General features: G+C 41.7%; 1 protein-coding gene across 9 annotated transcripts in view; it reads right to left on the bottom strand.

The window, feature by feature from the left end:
- Positions 1 to 340: 340 nt before the first annotated feature.
- LRRC8D (leucine rich repeat containing 8 VRAC subunit D) overlaps positions 341 to 20,930 on the bottom strand; it is an 87,154-nt gene continuing 66,564 nt past the window's right edge. For 8 of the 9 annotated variants that reach the window (XM_039324706.1, XM_039324711.1, XM_039324712.1 and 5 more), the window contains one exon: positions 341 to 3,261. In XM_039324706.1, coding sequence (XP_039180640.1) covers positions 683 to 3,259 — 2,577 coding nt within the window. In that variant the 5' untranslated portion in view covers positions 3,260 to 3,261 and the 3' untranslated portion in view covers positions 341 to 682. Of the gene's footprint in view, positions 3,262 to 20,515; positions 20,539 to 20,930 lie in introns of those variants that run through there. The other variant, XM_039324704.1, reaches the window with a different exon arrangement.

Genomic DNA, 20,930 nt, shown 5'->3' with positions numbered 1-20,930 from the left:
ATGGTATAGGGCCTCCTGCTTGAGCAGACGGTTGGACTAGAAGACCTCCAAGGTCCCTTCCAGCTCTATCCTGATTGAAGATGTAAAGAATTTCAACATCTGAATAGCAGCTCATGATGAGCTTCTCAACTATATTGCAATTAGGCTTATACAAAAAACACATTTCTTTTTAGATATTGCAGAGAGAGATGAAAACTATATACTGGATTACTTATTATTGAATTATCCATAGGTTTTTCTTGTTGATCAACAGCAATAATAATAGTTCCTTGAATATCCATTCCAATTTTATAAAGTAAAGACAACCGTGGCCTCTTAACACAATGCTAAAATGAACAGAGCCATTTAAAATTATTTATAGTAAGAAAAGGTCACCAATTTAATCATGTACATTAAGCAGGCAAGCAATTTGTAAACATTCAAAAGCGGCAGCATCCATGTTACAAACATCTTATAAGGGAAACAAAAATCAAGATTGTTTTTAAGGATTACCCACCCCTTCTTCTTTGCTCTCCAAAAATTCTGGAAGTGATGTTTAAAAATACTACAAACACCAAAGGAGATCTGCCAGCCTTAACAGTCCTTTCTTATAAAAAGAAAGAGTTCCAAAATTCTCAACACAACATTTTATTAGTGTGCTCTTTAATTATGATCTATATTGGTCACCAGGTTCGAGCTCTGTTTAAATCCCATTAGCAAAGGGAATGCTTGTATCTTGATTCAATGCTTCTTTAACTTCTGAGGGCAACGTATCAAAAAGATGATCTTCTACAATTAGTCCACTTTTCCTGAGAAGCCGACACTGACCCAAAGTGGCTGGTAGACGGTCTAAACAGTTCCCCTTCAGCTCCAAATTAGTTAGTTGCAACAGCTGACCAATTTTTTCTGGAATTGAGGTGATGCAATTTTGTCCCAAACTCAAAGTTCTCAACTTGGAGCACTTAAACAGCTGTTTTGGCAAAATATCCACTTTATTTCCTGTGATAAGCAAGTGCTGGAGATTTTGAAGCAACCCTATTTCCACAGGAATCACCGCAATGGAGTTGTAGCTTACATCTAAGCATCTGAGTTTCTGTAAACTGAATACTGCAACAGGTAAGGATTCGAGTTTATTATTGGAGAGATAAAGTGACTCCAAGTTTTTAACATGAGTAATGGAAGAAGGAATGTTAACTATTTTGTTGTGCCACAATTTCAGACAAGTTAGTCTTTTTAAATGTTGGAAGCTAATGACTTCTTCAATTGTGCGTATGTTATTTGACTTTAGATCTAGTTCCTGCAAGTTAGTGAGACTAAAAATGGCATGGGGAATACGTTCCAATTCACAGTTCTGCAGCTCTAATTCTCCTACATTCATCATCTTCTTAAGGCTATTCAGTACAAAAAGCTTGGTACCATCATTATGAATTACCAGCTTGGTTAAATGTGGTGCTACATCTGTGATATTAGATGGAATTTTGGTCAAATTGCTTTTCACGTAGAGAATCTTAAGGTGCCTTAACTCTCTAAGTGATTCAAGTCCTATCATTTTATTGTTTTCAGAATTCAAGTTGCCTACTAAATACAACTCTCGGAGATTTTTAAGCAAGTAGACCCAAGCTGGTATCTCTGCAACATCAGTAAATTTCACATGCAAGCATCTCAGGTGGTCACGAAGAAAACTGAAGGCTGTCTGCTCCACCTTTGCAGGGCAATGATAGAGATGTAGCTCTTGAAGGTTAGTCATCTGGGATATTTTAGCGGGGATTTTTGCTTCAGGAATCAGCTCGAGTTTTAACACATCTAAATCCGTCAGATCAAAAACCGCATCTGGGACTCCCGAGAGCATGAAAAGATGTAATTCTTGCTTATCCTGAGCATTGCGGGAAACGTGTTGCCTCAATTTTTCGAAAGTCCATTCGTGGTTCAAACTTATTTCCCTCAGTTTGTTTTCGCTGACCTCCGACAGGAATACACCAAACCTCTTGGAGTAAAGCTGATCATACTGGTCAACCATGTGTAAGAGAAAAGCAAAATCGTTCTTAACATCTGGAATATCGCTGAAACTGCTCTCTTCTCTAACTTTTTCAAAAGAGTACTCCTTCAGGGGTAACCGAAACAACCAGAAGAGAGTGTACAGACAGACAAAACCATAGACACAGATGAGAGAAATATAACTGATAAGCAACTTTTTTAACATGTAAGCCATATTGTGTGTGCATTCAAATTCTTGGTAGCCAGTCAGATGTTCCACTTTGGGCATGCAGATATGCTCAAAACTGATTTCATTGACAAAATTGGCTGTGTAGCAGAGAATAAATATGAACTTTACAGTTTTGATGACAGTCTGAACAACATAGAGCTTATAAATCAAATCACTGTCCTCCACGTGAGCCCGGAATTTTCGTACTTTTTCAAAGAGTGCTTTGGCTTGCTCTCCATCTTTTTTGTCCAAAATGGTCATACCTGGGACTTCAATAACTGGCTTTTCTGCTGAAAACTTGAAACCAGTCTTGTTGATCATGGGGGTACTAGCATTTGGGCTTCCTTCATCGCTACTAGTTGATACGTGCTTTGGCAGGGACTGGGCCCCAGTTAGTCTTTGTTTATTCTCCTCAGAGTCTTCACACGCCGTTTCAGACAATGCTTTTGTAGTCCAAGGGGATTCAAAGCATTTTCCTAAAATAGAGACAAAATGCTCGATTTTCGAGCAGGTTTTTGGGTATTTAAACCAAAAATTGCTACTGACCATTAAAATAATTGTGTGTATAAGAGCTAAGTAAGGAAAGTATTTCGAATACCAAGGAAGAGCCACATGATAACACATCTGGTTAATGAAAACATATTGCTGATAATCCAAGTTGGTCTTACGGCCCAGAAAATCTTTCTGCTCCTTCTTTACTTCCTGACTTGCAGCAGTTGAGGGTAATGGTGGATAGGCAGTTCTACGTACATCAGGCGTAGTGACAGGTGTGGTGTCAAGAGATACAGTCATGGTTGCCTGTTTGTCTTTGTCTTGAATAGCTGGTGTTTCGAATTCTGGCATATTGGCAGCTTTGGCACTTCCCAAGGGGCTGGGTTGCATTTTTGCACTTACAGCAGACTGTAACACAGGCAAACAAACCACCTGATCTTTGGTCAACTGCATGGTTCCAGCAAAAATAGCAACCATGAGCATTACAACTGCCAGATAATCCATAAATACATCCCACCATGGTTTCAGAATTCGGTAAGTTGGCTGTATGTCATTCAGAGATGCAACTTCTGCAAGGGTAAACATTCCTGTAACAAAACAAAAGTTCCTATTATTTGCTGCTGAGAGACACAGTAATAATTTATGCTTTTCTTTAGTTGCAATTTCTATTTTTTTTCTACTTGTTTTAATTTCAATTTTATCTATTCAATTTTAATAGCTACAATTAAAATATACATGGTGGGCAATAGCCATTATTAAATATAACATAAATATAAAGGTCTCTCAACCTGTATTGGTAAGAAATTAAGACTGTGACACTAAAACATGTTCCTTAAATGTATTTTAACATTTTAGTAGATGTTTTGATGATATAATCTTAATTTAACATTTTAGGACAGAAATGAAAGAAAATAATACAGAGTAAATGACCTTCAATGAGAATCAATCTAATAGTAATGGGTGGGCTACATAATAATAGTCTATGTTATAAATTATAGCCATTAATAGTATTATTACATCAGAGAAGAAGTCCATATAAAAGGGATAGTAAGCAGTACATATGTGATTTTATTTTTCCAACTTCATATATACTTATTCATTCCAATATGGATATATTGCTATATTCTCATTTCCAAAACACTAAACATTTCTTATGGCAAGGAAAAATCAATCTAATGTAATGGACAGGCAATGCTTCAGTGCTATTAAATAATTAGCAGATGTAAATCCTCCTGTTAATCTTTTCCCATAAAGTAGGCATTATACTCAAGGTTTTATGGTCTATATCCAATAATCTGCAGGCTGATTTTAGGATTAAGTGTCTCAAAACCAAAACAATCAAAGTTTGCTTTGAACTGCCAAAGAAATGATGTTTCTTTGGAATACTGGGAGGCCTAAAAGCAGGAAGGTATAATTAATGTAATTCAGCATATTTTTCAATTTGAGTTAAGCATATCTTTACTCTAGTCCACTAAAATAAAAGAGAATGAAAATGTTTTCATGATCATGAACTTGAGTGATATAACTGAGTCACCTGAGTAGTGCAAATGGGAGTGGAGCCTTCTTGGAACTGTTGAAAGGACTGTGTTGTAGACTGGAGATAGATAATGTCATATCCCTCCCCCTCTGTGGAGAGAGGGCCATTCAATTTTGCCATAGATGGCCTCTTTGACCCTTCTTTCAAATCAGCGGTCATCTCGGTCCAAAATGTGGACTTTGCTGTCTTCAAAAGAATGGTCACTCATTCAAAGACAGCAAAGTCCACAGTTTGGACAGAGATTACCACTGCAAAATCACACTGTAGATATATTAGATGTTCATTTAAAGGAGTTACAGTTAGTCCTCAGTTAACTACAAGGTAAATGGGGCCAGAATTTCCATTGCTAAGTGATGTAGTTATAAAGCACAACATTGCCTGAATACACTGCTTAGTGATGACAATCCCACACACCCTACTGCTGTTGTTAAGCAAGGATCCTGGTTTGTTAAGCAATTCCCAGGTTGCTGCAAGCAGGGATGCAGGCAGGTAAGGCATAGTGGTATCAGGAGTGGCTGCTCCTGGGTAGGGGAAGGTGTGTGAGTGTCCTCTGAGGCTCAGCAAGAGTATAGCCAGGGATGCCTGGTGCAGGGTGGGGGAGGATGCAAGTGCCTTACTGAAATAACTTACAACTTTTCCTGCGCGTTTCCCCATTGACTGTACTTCTGGAAAGCTGGCAGGAAACATCACAATGGTGATTATGTAGTCGCAGGACTTTGTAACTATAAGTGCAAGTCGATTGCCAAGTGCCTCGATCACAGTTACATAACTGCAGCCATGTTGTCATCGCCACAACTTCAAGGCCCAGTCATAACTTTGAATGGCTGCTGGGCGAAGACTACTTGTATTAAGAAACACTTAGAAAACAAACACACTACCTCAAGATTGGCATGTACTTAGCAAGCCAGTTTAGTCTGGTATATTAAATTCTGTATATATTGATAATAACCTGTACAGGCTGGGAAACATTTAGTATCTCAAAACTTTCTATGATTTTTGGCAGGGGTTATGCATAATCACCCCTCCAATGAAAGAATAATAACATGCATTTTGAGCATGATTAGGTTAAAACCTGGGTTTTTATTATGTTCAGAAAAGTTATCCTTGTAAGCAAAACATACTGCTTCAAAAAAATCCAGTAAAAGAAAACATCCAGGGAACACTATACTTAGTCAGCTAACGTAGTTATTCCAGTTAAAATAGATTTGTATCACATAAAGAACCTTCTAGCTGTTCTTGTATTTTCTAGGTCACCTTTTCACCTTCACTTATCCACAGTGCATTTAAAAGTAAGAATAATAGCTATATTCTTTTCCCAGAACCCTAAGAATTGTTAAGCTACAGGAACAGATGTAACAAAAATTTCATCATATCACCCCATTATCATTTCCTATGATAATACTGTATCTTCATCATTCCTCCATAAATCTCGGGATAATAACCCTGGTTTTGGTTCTTAACCACTCAAGCACCTGGCCTCTTGCTGGTAAGCAAGTGAGTTAAATATGGATTTGAACCCACGAATCTTTGCTCCTAGATTAAGCACACTCTGCACTTCTGCTTTAAAAAAGCCCAGTTTTAAAACAGAACTGCATCCCCATTTTGTATGAGACTAATTAAATACTTAACTGGTACCAACTTTATACAATATAGCTGAAAAAAACCCCAGGAGCTTTTATATTTAGAAACAAAAGTATGTTGGGATAATGAAACCACTAACTATTTCTAATGTTATTAGATTTTCTAACTGTTTCTAAAATGAAGAAGCTAAATTGTTCTGGGACTTTAGAATTTGAACAGGAAAGCACTTGCCACACAACACTCCAGATTTAACAATGGTTTATAAGAAAGATAAAAACATCTGGAGAGTGGATGTGACAATTCCCGCAGACAACAGAAGAGACAAGAAAGAACTGGAGAAAATCACAAAATATGAAGATCTGCAAATAGATGTAGAATGACTGTGACAAAATAAAGCAAAGATAGTACCAATAGTAATAGACACCTTGGGTGCAATCCCAAAACTTCAGGAGCACCACTCGAATAACACCAACATTGACAAAATCACCATCAGTCAACTGCAAAAGGCAGCTTTACTTGGAATAGTTTACATTCCGTTATGATACCTTTAGCTCCATTAAACATCTGCCTATCCCAGGTTTTGGGGAAGAACTCAATAGATGAATAAAAATGCCAAATCCAGTCTAAACATCTGGCTGACTTTATGATTAATCATAACAGTAATAATAATAAAAAGTTGATGCTCACAGTGTTACTGAATTGCTGTGACTAAACACAGAAATTATGAAACTATACTACCTTGGTTCATTTTACTTACAAACTCTAAAAACGTATTTCAAAAAGCTGCTCTCAATCACTTTTCACTGAAATATGGAACAAATTCATCAAAACTGCTCAAAGAATTATTGAAATCAATGTGTCTGAAAGCTCTTCAAAGTACAGGTAGTCCTTGAGTTACGCGTGTAACGAAGCCTGCCCATTCCACTCGTAACTCGAAAACTCATGTGAATCTCGTACCTCGAACGAGATCACTCCCTTGCTCGTTAAGACGCATGCAGCTTGTTAAATGAACATGAGGTATCTCAGGGTGGAGAAGGCCATGGAGGGCCTAGTGATGGAACAGGGCCACAAGGCCTCCCCGACCTACTAAGATACCTCATGCTTCCCCCTCCCTTCCTGCCACGCTGGACTCATTTTAAAAAAATCTGTCTCTCTGCTGTGGTTCCTGCTGCCACACAGATCTGAAGCCGGGGGACGCTTCCACATGCCTCCAGAAGCTGGATTGGGGCATTGGAGGGCCACAGAAGCATCTCCTGGCCTCAGATCTGGGTGGCAGCAGCCTGGAAAAGGCCTCTGGCACCCGGATGGGACCGCCGGAGGACTGTGGACCCCGGCCTCAGATCCAGGTGGCAGTGGCCTGGAAACGCCTCCGACGCCCTGATCCAGCCTCCAGAGGCACATAGAATGCACCAAAGCCCTGCGAACGCACCAAAGGCCTGGAGCAGCCAAGAAAGCAAAGGATCTTGATTGAAGGCCTGGTACCTAGGGAGACCCGGGGCAGGGGTGGGGAGGGAGGGAATAACCAGGGTGAATATTGCAGAGCCTCTGCGGTCGCTCGTAAGGGCAAACAACTGCTGTGGTACTACAATATTTGTAATTTTGGGACTTGCTCGTAAGCACTAGGGGTGTTTATCGCATAATTTTGAATGAGTGTTAAGTGAAGGCTCATAACTCGGGGATTACCTGTACTCATTTTATTACTACAGTATATCATTCTTATTTGCCCTATGAAAAGGAACAGTGCAGAGATTTCTCCTTGAATGACTGCCCCCCTATACAAGGAAAGACAAGTTTTTTGGTTTTTTTTCTAGGGGACCATATTCTTTCAAGAGTAATCTGGTGAGGCCACATAGTGGGTAGAGCATAAGTAAACACTACTTAAGCTCAGAGTAAAAATGAGTGGGAAAGCTTATTTTCCAACTCCTTTTTTCTTGCACAATATTTTTCTCTCTCTTCTAAACACCTTGCTGTAAAGAACACAATGCTTATCAAAGGTCTGAACAGTTTTCCTGCAGTGTTTTTAAAATTAGACCAAGGGCTCCAGATTAAATTTATCTCCAACTATTACAAAAACAAGCTGGACAGCTCCGGCTTTCAATCTTTGCTATTTTCAAGAATAAAATAAAGTACCAATTGCTACTAAAAATACATCTGACCTGTGGCTTTAGTCCTATTTGTCTGCAGTTCTAACAATAAAACCAGCAGAATATTACAAGAGAGAACCAGTTTATTTTGTGTGTTGATAACAAAGCTATGTAAATGTATTAGGAAAAATTCCAACATAATTCAGTTATATCAGAACTTGTAATGGGAACAGGGGAGGATAAATGAAAGAAAATATCTTTCTTAACTGAGACTTTGAAGTTCAAAGAAATTATGTGCAGATAAGAGAGTCAGGTCAGAACAAGAAGCGTCACATCACATCAACTAAGGTAATTCAACAAACTCATTTGTAGCCCTGGGTTACTTCAGAAAGTATAAACATTTATTTATTAATATTGTCTGGTCAATTAACTAGATGCTTAGAAAATTCGTCATAATGCAACCCCCAAGAGAGTAAACTATTTAATGACCAAGCCTACATTCACAGATTTCAAATGACAAGTTACTGAAATGGAGAAGAGATGACTTTGCGTGAAAATAAACCTCTTTATGGCCACAGGAGTCAGCTCTCAAAATTACTGTCCTTCCTTTCATTTTGAGTCACTCCATATTTCCTGGCCAATCAGCTTTGTACAACATTGTTTGTAGTAAGCTGTGCAATCTGAAATTTTATTTCCAGTGCAAAATTAACTAGACAGCTTCTATACTGGGTAGAAGAAGATATACAAGAAATACAAAATCATCACATATACTATTAAATATATGGGGTTGGCTCTGTCTAATTCTACCAACCTATTTCGCCTTATACCCAGTGACAACCTAAAGAATTACAATTATAAATATTCTTAAATTAGCATTTCTTTTTGCACTTTCAAATCTATTCTGATTAGAATAATAAATGCACATCCAGAGTTGGTTCATGGTTCAAAGATGAATATAACAATTAGTCGCACTGCAGAGCATTGTTGTCTCCAAATTACCTGAGACAATTCTCCAGTTCTGTTTTATCTTGGATGGATCATTTATAGAGGCAAAGTATAAAATGATGTCAATGGGTATCAGAACTCTTCTGTTGGAAGAGAGTCTTCATCGTGGTAAAAACCAGCAAGTTGTTGCAAAATAGAGCTTATGCTCTACTGAAGTAATATTTAGGAAGAAAGTATGACACTAAAGCAGATTCTAGTTCCGCATGTCTTCTGTTACAATTTTGAATGTTTTCCTTCTTCCTCAAAAATACATATTCCCAACATTTGAAAACATACACATACCTAAAATGAGATATTTTGATGACTGTGCCTAATGGTGAATTGCTTGTAAAAAGATTTCCTTCAAGTGTTACATATGCACCATTTTGTCCGAACATCTCAAATACCTTGTAAATATCATCAGAATCCTACATTCCTTTTCTATGAAAGCCTATCAACTTTTTCCACTCTATACAATTATCAAACAAAGTAAAGATTTTAGTTTTTGTTTGTACAGGTGTTAAAATGCAACCAGGGAATCAAAGAAACCCTTGGGGATTGAATTAAAACTCTGCTGGAAATAATATAAAAGCTTCAGAATTTCCAAGCAGTGCTTCAACTTCCTTACAAGAGCTTATCTACATAAACTCATTATTTCTAAATTAATCATTCTGAATTAAAAAAAAAAGAAAAAAGACATTTTTAATTCTGTCATTACAAATATTTTAAAAACATTCTAAGTAGAGCTGGCAATAATCAGCCTTTCCCATCATTTGAAGACAACAGAGTCTGACGCAGTGTAATTGTTTCAAATGAAGCATACCAGGGAAAATTCTCAAATGCACACTTTTCCCTTTCCTTTGTCCACAAACTATGTAAATACATGATCAGACATAGCAGATTTTGCCTGCCTTGTACTCACAGGACTTTCCCATTTTATACCATAAATGAACAGTTCAGATAAAGTATTTTCATAGCATGTGATTCAAATGTGCTATTTCAAAAGTAATCCCTGCTAAGCCCTACATTTGTAGGTATTAAAATTAAAATATATATTAGTTCAGCCAGTCTTCTGAATGATGTAAACATGATGGTATGGAGCTTTAGAAAGGTTGTGGAATCTGTTTAGTTATGCTCAGATCACTATGAATATTTGCTGGATTTTTGATTACAATTGGAAGAATAAGGGCAACAAAAGATCAATGAAAGATTAAGAAAAAAATAATAATACCAGCCTCCTTAGCTAATTTGTCACTCATTAATTGCTACATGAACTGCACTTTGGACCAGATTAGAGCACAAAATGGTAACTGGTGAGACAGCAGTAATCTTGTATTGAACATAGAAACTGGGAGATATACATTAATCTACAAAAGCAGCTACTTTTATTTAAACAGCTTCTGAAGAAAGAATATCTTAGAAGAATCTAAGTCTATTTACATTATACCTCTCTTCAAGCATTCAGGTAAATGCATGGAGGAATGCAAGTGGAATAGAGAACAGGATCCATTTTTTTTCCTTTTTCTAACTTTCATGGGTTCCATTAGAGCTCCGAATGGCAGGTATACTTAAACCAACTTGAGTGCAAATGATTTTCCTGATAATGAGGTTTCTTCTAGTTTAAGCAGTTAGCACCAAACTCATAACTGAATAAGGCTTCCTTTGAGCCAAGATCAACTACTGGTGAATCTATGAGCAGACGCTTAGCTCTTTTCTTGACAAAAGTATGGAAATGATTAATCATTGCTGCCTTCTCCAATGTTTTTCCATTTTCCAGTCTAGCCTATAGCTTTGCTACGTCTTCTCTGATCATCTCGCATTCAAGACCAGACAACATCAGACATGAGCTATCCACTTTGTTCAATTTCAGCTGTAATCCTTTATTTTGGGGTGGACATTCAACTAAGATGATCTTTTCTTAGCATTAGTAATACTGATCTATCTGGGATGAACACACTAAAACAATAGTTTTCTTGTAATATTTTATTTATTTTGGTCCCACAAAATATTCACGTCTCAATATGGTTACCATTCTTAGTTGTAACTAGCTATTGACCACAATACGAACCAACAATTAATCAGAAATGACCATTTAAGAATTGTATAACACGTTTATGCAAAGAAGAGCCATCAACTATAGTTAAGGAGCTACCTGGGATGGAGACAAAATAGCAGCAATCCAGACTGGGTTAATCATCCAGGCTTTACAAAACAAAGCTCAGCGAACAGACATAAAAGCACAGCATCCCAATTAGCTGCTTTTACAAGATACACTGAACAAATAGACATCTATATTTTAAACTAATTTGTTGTGTGAATTCAGCCAATATGCTTAACTTATGGTAAAAATAATGGGTTAGTTGGGTGAATTATGGATTGGTTAGCTAAGGGTAAGGATGTTGTGAATAACAATTCATTTATCTTACCTTGCTAGCCTTACCCAAAAGGAAATCAATTGAAAACAAGAAATTAGATTGCCTAAGGTGAACTTTATGAAAGTTGTACAAAATGCTTCAGAAATAAAAGGAGTCTGATCTCTTTTCTTGCCCTCATAGTAGCAGCTCCCCTTCTATGAAACATCAACACACACACACACACACACACACACACACACACAACTTTAAAATTTAAATAAACAAATAAACAAGCAATATATAAACAACTGCTCCCCAGACACTGATTAGAACCTGACTTTTTCAGATGCCCTTTAGAGATTGATTGTGGAGCCACAGGCATATATTTAAAGAAGGAATATAGTGGGGTTCAAGAGAGACATAGATATACAGAGTGGTAGTTATGAGAGCCACACTATTTAATGGTGTTGTTTGAAATGTGTTTAAATGTCTTCTAGCCTCTGTGTAAAGTAGTTTAGTTCAAATATTAAGACCCAAGAAAGTTTAATTCAAGTTTCTACCTGATTATAAATTATAGCCTGCTGATGGTCTGGACAAGTCCTTAGGTGTTATCTTTAAGAAAATCTGAGAACTGATGAAATTACATTGACTGGAGAAGGAAATGGTATAAAACCCTAAAGAAAAGCAAATGAAGTACAATTCTACTTAACTGATTATAGATTCATATACAGAGTGTCATTCCTTTGATTATGTGAATTGTTCTAACTAAATTTCATTTTGCATAAAGTAAAATACCTCAAAGAATCAGAATTATAACAAAATAGTTAAATATTAAACTACTAGATGTATCTCATTAAAAGATTTCTTGTATTTTACACTTATTTTCCAATATTCTGGAACAAACTGGAGTTAAATACAATAGCAGCAAGTTTTTAAAAGCTCAGGAGTTTTGTAGATACAAGTGGGCATTTTCATTGGATCAAGTAGAAAAAAAATCAGGTTAGTATATTTCACGGGTCGGCAACCTGCAGCTCCGAAGCTGCATGCGGCTCTTTGAGCCATCCCCATAGACAAGGAGAGAGAGAGGCACTTGCACTTCCCCTCTCTTTCTCTCTCTCATGCGGACTTGCCCCCTCGCAGGGCTCCTGATTGGCCCTGCACCTGGATGTCCTGCCCCCTGGGAGAAGGGCAGCCAGGAAGTCCCTTTCCTGGGCTGGCCCTGTCCGAGGCGCAAATGGCTGGGGAGCCGCACGGGGAAGCCCCGGGATCCCTGCTGGGAGTGGCCCGCCGGAGCTTCCGCTGAGCGGGCCAGCCCTCCCGCAAGCTGCAGCCCTGAGGGATAGCAGCCCCTGCGATGCCCAGCCAGCGCAACCATTGGCCTAGTAGCACCGGAGATAGAGGGTCCGTGGCGGGGAGAGAGAGGGGGCTCCAAATCTGCGGAGCGCCACCGCGAAGCAGCCACGGGACAGGTGGCGCGCCCCCCAGCTTGCCTGTACTAGGCGGCAGTCCCGTATGGGGCATCACTCCCTGGGCCGTCCCTGGGCCACTCCCTCAGCAGCCAAGCCAGCCACGCGTCTCTCCGGGCCGGGCCGGACAGCAGTTACAACTGGGGTGGCGGCCGGTGGGGACATCGCCCCTGGGCCAGCCATAGGCAGCTGAACCGGTCACGCGTCTCCCCAGGCCAGGCCGGGTAGCAGTCCCGGCTGGGGCGGCGGGGGCATCGCTCCCTGGGCCATCCCCAGACAGCCGAGCCAGCCATGTGTCTCGCTGGGCCGGGTGGCAGTCCCGGCTGGGGCAGTGGCCAGCGGATCATTGCTCCCCAGGCTGGGCAGCAGTCCAGGCTGGGGTGGTGGCCAGCAGAGGCATCACTCCCTGGGCCACTCCCTGGCAGTCGAGCCGGCCATGTGTCTCCCCAGGCTGGGCCAGGCGGCAGTCCCAGCTGGGGCGGTGGCCGTTGGGGGCATCACTCCCTGGGCCGTTCCCGGGCCGCTCCCTGGCAGCTGAGCTGGCCACACGTCTCCCAGGCCGGGCGGCAGTCCTGGCTGGGCCTGCGGTCGGCGGGGCATCGCTCCCCAGGCCAGGCGGCAGTCCCAGCTGGGGCGGCGGCCGGTGGAGGCATTGATCCCTGGGCCGTCCCAGGGCCACTCCCTCAGTAGCCGAGCCGGCCATGCATCTTGCTGGGCCGGATGGCAGTCCCGGTTGGGGCGGCGGCCAGCGGAGGCATTGCTCCCTGGCAGCTGAGCTGGCCACGTGTCTCCCAGGGCCAGGCAGCAATCCCAGCTGGGGTGGCGGCCGGTGGGGCATCACTCCCTGGGCCGTCCCAGGGCAGCCGAGCTGGCCACGCGTCTCCCCAGGCAGGGCCGGGTGGCAGTCCTGGCTGGGGCGGTAGCCATTGGGGGCATCACTCCCTGGGCCGTTCCTGGGCCGCTCCCGGGCAGCTGAGCCGGCCACATGTCTCCCCGGGCCATGCAGCAGTCCTGGCTGGGGCGGCGGCCGGCGGGGCATCGCTCCCCGGGCCAGGCGGCAGTCCCAGCTGGGGGGAAACGATCCCTGGGCCATCCCCGGGCCACTCCCTCAGCAGACTAGCTGGCCATGAGTCTTGCCGGGCCGGCCAGCGGGGGCATCGCTCCCTGGCAGCCGAGCTGGCGATGTGTTTTGCCGTGCCAGACAGCAGTCCCGGTTGGGGTGGCAGCCAGCGGGAGCATTGCTCCCTGGGCCGTTTCCGGGCCACTCCCTGGCAGCTGAGCCGGCCACATGTCTCCCCGGTCTGGGCGGCAATCCCAGCTGGGGTGGCGGCCAGCGGGTGCATCGCTCCCTGGGCTGTTCCCAGGCCACTCCCTGGCAGCTGAGCCGGCCACGTGTCTCGCGGGCTGGGCCGGGCGGCAATCCCGGCTGGGGCGGTGGCCAGCGGGGGCATCGAATCCCAGGCCGTCCCCAGGCCACTCCCTCAGCAGCCGAGCCGACCACGCATGTCTTCGGGCCAGACGGCAGTCCCGGCTGGGGTGGCGGCCGGTGGGGGCATCACTCCCTGGGCCATTCCTGGGGCACTACCTGGCAGCCGAACTGGTCACGCATCTTGCCGGGCCGGGCGGCAGTCCTGGCTGGGGCGGCTGGGCATTGCTCCCTGGCCTGTCCCAGGCCGCTCCTTGGCAGCTGAGCCGGCCACGCGTCTCCCCGTGAGATAGAGAGAGAAAGAGAGGAAAGAGAGAGAGGGAAAGAGAGAGAAAGAGAGGAAAGAAAGAGAGGAAAGAGAAAGAGAGGAAAGAGAGGGAGAGGAAAGGAAAGGGAGAAAGAGAGAGAGGAAAGAAGGAGAGGGAGGGGGACACACACAGAGAGAGACTCTTTTGGCATCTAAAATGAAGATAACACTGCATAAATCCTTTTTTACCTTTATTTTTATATATATATATAAATATATGCCCTAAAGAATGCATAATGCACTTCTAATCCCATAATAATGAATTGTTAGTCAGAATATACTAGAAAGCCAGTGGTGATAGTCATCTATTACTGTTTTCTTAGCTCAAACAGCAGAAGCACACATATGGGATAGTGCAATCTATTTACTTGAATACATTTTGTATTCAGTCAATTAAGAAACTCAGAATGGATGGTTAAGCTTTTTGAGAAATCTTTGTGCATACCCACAACATATCCTCATAACTCTGTTCTTTTAAGACAGTGGTTCTCAACCTTTTTAATGCTGTGACCCCCAACCGGTCGTAAGTTGAGGACTACCCAACCAGTCGTAAGTCGAGGACTTTCCCTGCCCGGGAGCGCCGCACATGCGTGGTGCCGCCCCCTGCGCCGGCCGAGGCGTAGCTGGCAAGCGGCAGAGATGGAGCAGGCCGACCACCGGCTGGGCCACCAGCTGGCCCAGCCCAAGGGGGGTAAGGCACCTGCCGGAAAAGGGGAAAAAATGGCGGACAGCCTTGCTTGGCAACCCCCGTGAAATGGTCGATCGACCCCAAATGGGGTCGCGACCCATAGGTTGAGAACCGGTGTTTTAAGAGGAACTCTTATGCTCTTAGTAGATTTAGAATGGAATTCCTAAAGTATGCGCCTCTACACATTACGAAACAGCAACAAGAAAAACGTTTCACAAACTATTACAATAAAAGAGGATAGTTCACGTTGTGAAACGTAAGAATCTTGAAAGATACTCTTTATATTGCGAATTTACTTCCTTTATTGTGGGAATGTGATAAGTTAATTTTATAACTTATCACATCCCATCTTTAAAACTGTTTCTTTAAAAATAATGTTATATTAAAGAAAAAAAGGCCCTTCTAAATATCTCTCAGAATTTTGATTAACACAAAAAGTATACATTGGAAAACAAAAACATAAATAATAAAAAATAAAACCATGTAATTTTATTCTGCAATTACTTTCAGTTCCTTAGCACTAAATCCAATTTTATTTCTTACTCAAGTATCTGCAGGTTTTACAAAATGCCTTCAGAAGTCTTCCACTGGCTCTTTTAGATCTTTAATCACCTTTCTTATTATATTTCGTTAATACACTACATGTAAAAAGGCAGCATCTACATCTTCCAGCTAACATGCAGCTCAGATACATAATCAAGCAGAGAATCAGTCCAGTGTGTTTTGTTCTCCTGGCACATGTTTTTCTAAGCACATGTTACTCGTTGAAACATGTTTCTGCAAGCAAGGCTTTAACACTCCATATAAGCAAATAGAGCAACAGCTGTCATGAACGAATTTTCTAAGTTTTCAAGATGTTTTTTAAAGGGTATTTTGTCCTTTTCTATGAAAAAGATGCTAACAGGTATTAACTATTGTTTATCATACAGATGAAACCAAGGAATTCTTGTATATAAAATATAATTTCTAAATATTATGAGTAATTAATTCATTTTCTGTACAAGGCTACAGCAAATTAAATTGGAGGATGACCGATACATTTGTTGTTGTTGTTAGTTGCGAAGTCATGTCCGATCCATCGTGACTCCATGGACAACGTTCCTCCAGGTCAGTGATGGCGAACATATGGCACGCGTGCCAGAGGAGGCACTTAGAGTCCTCTCTGTGGACACGCGCGCCATGCCCCAGAGATGGCAAGCGTCCCTTTTCAACCAGCCGCCCGCTAACTCGCCGAGGTCCCACATGGCCAGATGCATCCCAGCACAGCTGGTTTCCCTCCCCCATCCCATCCCTCCTGGCCTCACATGCTCTCCTTTTCCCGGGCACAACCCACTGCATCGCCTCATCCGCTGTCGGCTGTCTGTCCAGCTCAGAGGCGGCTTCTCTGAATTTCTGGTGGCGGGTTGCGGAGCCCCAGAGTGCACTAGTTGAGGGACCAGCAGGCTGTGGATGCTGACAGACACTGTTGGCCCCCATGCGCTGGCTGGCCTGTGTGTGCGGGGGCCGATGGTGTCAGGCAGCAGCGGCCCCGGCCCCTGCCTCGCCTTGCCCTGCGATGGCACCCCAGCTCTGCCTCGCCTTTCCTCACCCCGCAGGACGAGCCTCCTGCCCACTGCTCCACCTGCCAGAGACCCCCTGGATCTCCCCGAACCTGCCTGGCCCACACAGGCATCCCTCCCCATGAGCAACATCGAGGTGACTATGCCCACCCAGTGGGCCACGTCCACCTGACACCCGGTGATAAATAAGTGGGTTTTGGGTTGCAGTTTGGGCACTCGGTCTCTAGAAGGTTCGCCATCACTGCACCAGGTCTTCTTGTCCTCTTGCCTTTTGGTACTGTCCATGGGGTTTTCATGGCAAAGATACTGGAGTGGGTTGCCATTTCCTTCACCAGTGGATCACATTTTGTCAGAACTCTCTGCTATGACCTGTCCGTCTTGGGTGGCCCTGCATGGCATAGCTCATGGCTTCATTGAATTAAGCAAGCCCCTTCACCATGACAAGGCAGTAATCCATGAAGGAGGACTGATACATACTCCTCGTGATTTTTTGCACTTTTCTTACTTTCTTCTTTTAAGAAAACAATGCAAACGTTTAAGAGTCCTTAAAATTTAGAGTAGTACTTAGTTAAGGTTTGAGGAAGGCATTAAATATATACCAAGGAGTTTGATTAAACTCATTAGAGCTGATGCTTTTCCTGCTGTCCCTCACATCTGTTCTAATACTAGTTTTGGACTCTAGTATTAGCACTGCTGCAATGTGTTTTGATCCCATTCACACAATCTTATTAAGCAGCAATGTAAAGGGATGGAAGCTGAGCAGCTGTGTTATTCAATATGATTAAAGGTGACTAATTTTATCTATCATAATATTCTTGCGTTAAAAAAATGATGATCTGCACCAATCAGATGACAATACAACAGTAGTGGGCCTTATTCAGGATTACAAGGTGGAAGCTTACCGCAAGGAGGTTGAGGGGTTGGTGAACTGGTGTAAGGAAAACAGCCTAGTTTTAAATACCGGAAAAACCAAAGAGATCATTGTCGATTTCAGAAAAGTCAGGCAGAGCAACACTTCTCTGTGCATTAATGATTCACCTGTGGAGATGGTTACCAGCATCAAATTCCTGTGTGTGCAGTTATCAAGTAGGCTGACTTGGTCACTCAACTGCGAGAAACTAGTGAAGTGGCCATAGCAGCACCTGCATTTTTTGCGTCACATGAGAAAAGCACATCTTCCTTCCCCTGTCCTGACCACTTTCTATAGAGGGACAATCGAGAGCATCCTGTCATACAACATCACAGTCTGGTTTGGAAGCATCACTGCTTCAGACAGGAAGGCGGTGCAGAGAGTGGTGAGAATGGCCGAAAAGATCATTGGCAGTTCTCCCTCCCATCCAGGACATAGCACAGAAGAGTTGCTTGAGCAGGGTCCATAAGATTAACTGGGACACTACACATCCTCTCCACGACCTGTTTTCCTTGTTACCTTCTGGGAGGAGGCTTTGTGGTATCTGTAGCAGAACATCCAGATTCAGCCATAGTTTCATTCCATACAGCATTAACCTTGTGAACTCTCAAGCTTCCTCCTTCCGTTATATATTCAAGATGGACAGTATTTAATATTTATTTGCTATGTATATGCAGGGGTGTGGGTCTATACATATGTTGTATCTAGTATATTTAGGTGTGTGTCATGTATATGTTTCACTTTGAGAGCGGGCAACTAAATTTCATTTTTGATGTGTGTCGTTGTGCCCACAGTAAAAAAAATGACAATAAAGGTTATCTTACCTTATCTAAAAATGTATGGACCTACATCCAAAGATGTATTGCCAATTTGCTCAACATGTAGCTGGAAAATTGGTAACTGAAGCAACGCTGCTGGGGAACACACATACCAGATACTTTGGGAAAAGATATACCAAGGGCAATTTGCCAAGGGTCCTCAAAGAACTAGGCCTTTAGAACCATAAATTGAAAATGAACTTGACTGACCTTGACTGCAAGTTTTATACATTCTGTAGGCTACGTGGCTTATATTGCAAACCAACTGCACATTGCAACTGTTTTTTTTTTAAAAAATCATATTTCATCATCACTCTTCAGATGAAAAAGGCTGAATGTCTACATAAGTAATTGTACACTAAAGCACAGCATGCATTAGATTTTTTACCATCAGAAAAACACTGCAGAACAGCACAGGTTTACATATATGTTCAAGTTCTCAGGATTCAAGGGCAAAAACTAGATATTCAAGAGCGTATCTACTATGAAGCAAAGCAGATCCCAGTGGGACCTGTGCTATACTCCAATCCCTGTTCACAAAAAAGCTGTAAGACTCAATGAAAGAGATATATTGTCATGATGATAAATACAGCTAATTAATTCAAAATCAGCTTTAATTTTAAATGCTTTAAGAAAAACAGACAATGGGCACTGAAAACCTGAAAGTATTTTCTCCCAGTCTGGTACATCTGAATGTCCTGGACTGCAGTTCCCTTCATTCCCAATCAGCACATATATTTCAAGGATGCTAGTTCAGAAAGGGATTCTCTTCTACCTTGTATAGCTTCAAAAAATTCCACAGTATGTATAGTTCATCTACTACTACAAATGTATCTTTTAAAAAACCATAACAAATGCCAAGGAATTTATTATTCAACTTACTCAAATTCTTAATTACTTAACAAGAATGAGTTGTGTAAATATTCAAGGTTTAAAGATGAATGTTCTTTGAGAATATTAGCATCATTTCCATTGTCCTTTAGCAATGTAATTTATAAGCATTACAAACTAAAGAATGTACATGTAATATTTATCATACCTGTCTCCATAAAAGGAAAACAAAATCCCATTCAAACTCATTTTGTTTAGCTAATTGCAATACAGAGAACATCAGTGCCTATTATTAAAGTTGCCCAACACCTTTAAGTATAATGATTATTTTCAATTTTTTTTGCCCTGCAGAACATAATTATTGGAACTAATAATTAACAATTACAACAAAACTAATAAAATCTCCATAATTGGTTTGTTCTTCAGAACACTATGATTTTAGAAGTTTTGCTAAGTAATAATGTTAAAGGTAAATTAAAGCATTATGAAAACTTCTACAGCAGCTTGATATCAACAGTAGAGAAGAAAAATATAATCTTAAAATTAAAATTAGTGTTAATCTCAATAGTTCCAACATCTGTGAGCACATTCCAAAACTGGCCATGCCACATACATTTAAGGTAATTGGCAGAAAATGTTAATTAACCATAATAAAAATTATGACGATCAATTTATTTACCTTTATTTCTAGAAGGAACAGAAAAAGATAAACTAAAAAAAATCTAGATAAAACTACAATTGGGACCAACAATTAGGTCAAGTGAAGTGGACACTAAAAACGGCAACTGTGCTTATAATTTTATTCCCATTGCTTTACAAACTTACAAAGGTCATAAATGCAAGGATTGGTCACAAATCTACTCTGTCATCACATATCTGTAAACGATTGCTAAATGAAGATGTTACATTCCCTTACATTCACACCCACATTCCCTTGTGTGAATGCACACATATACACACTAGTGAGAGAAAAAGGCGTTATATTCTGCTACTCCCTAGTAATCAACATTGCCAATTTTTTTTACTATTGAGATCCTGTAAGAACCAACAACGAATATGGGGCCTGTAGGTTAGTTGAATTTGTCATTGTCGTTTCTTATGACTAGGATTATGTGGTGAGAGCAAGATTGCCCTCGGCGGCCATTATGTCACTGTAGTGTTGCTGTTGTTTTGTGATTATTTATTCTTGTTCTCCTGGTTTATTGATCTTGGGTTCACAATAACGAGCAGCAAGGGTATATAAATCACTATCATAAATGAATAAATGATAACCCCAGCTTATCCTCTCACTCTTACCCTCCTTCATCATTGTTCCTCAGTAGAAAAACGCAGTTGCTGACAAAATTAGTTAGGCCCAGCGGAGTAACCACTCTGGCCATCGTCCTGCAAACTCTATGGTTGACAACAGAATCCGTTCAGATTCTGCCACCTGCAGGGCCAGAGCTTTGCAAAGCTGAATCCCAGCATCTTCCGACACTCCCAGAATGCTTAATTATGGCTGCAGCAGGAAAGGGAAAAGAAATAGGGTGCAAAACTGGATGTCGAGAGCTGCATGAAATCTACTGGGTTCCTTCCCTAGATGCGTGGTACAAGTAAACCAATCTTCCCCAGCCAGTATAATCATTTCAGGTGGAAATAGGAGAAATTCTGAGAGACAATGTTTGGGAAAGATTACGTAGGGCTGCTGTGCTATTATTACTCCATCTCTCCA

This window comes from Crotalus tigris, unplaced genomic scaffold (genome assembly GCF_016545835.1).
Source record: "Crotalus tigris isolate CLP2741 ecotype Arizona unplaced genomic scaffold, ASM1654583v1 scf7180000024307.1902530, whole genome shotgun sequence".
In the NCBI taxonomy this organism is placed as follows: domain Eukaryota; kingdom Metazoa; phylum Chordata; class Lepidosauria; order Squamata; family Viperidae; genus Crotalus; species Crotalus tigris.
Note: the sequence above shows the minus strand (reverse complement) of the source record. Positions and strands in the feature narration are given on the sequence as shown.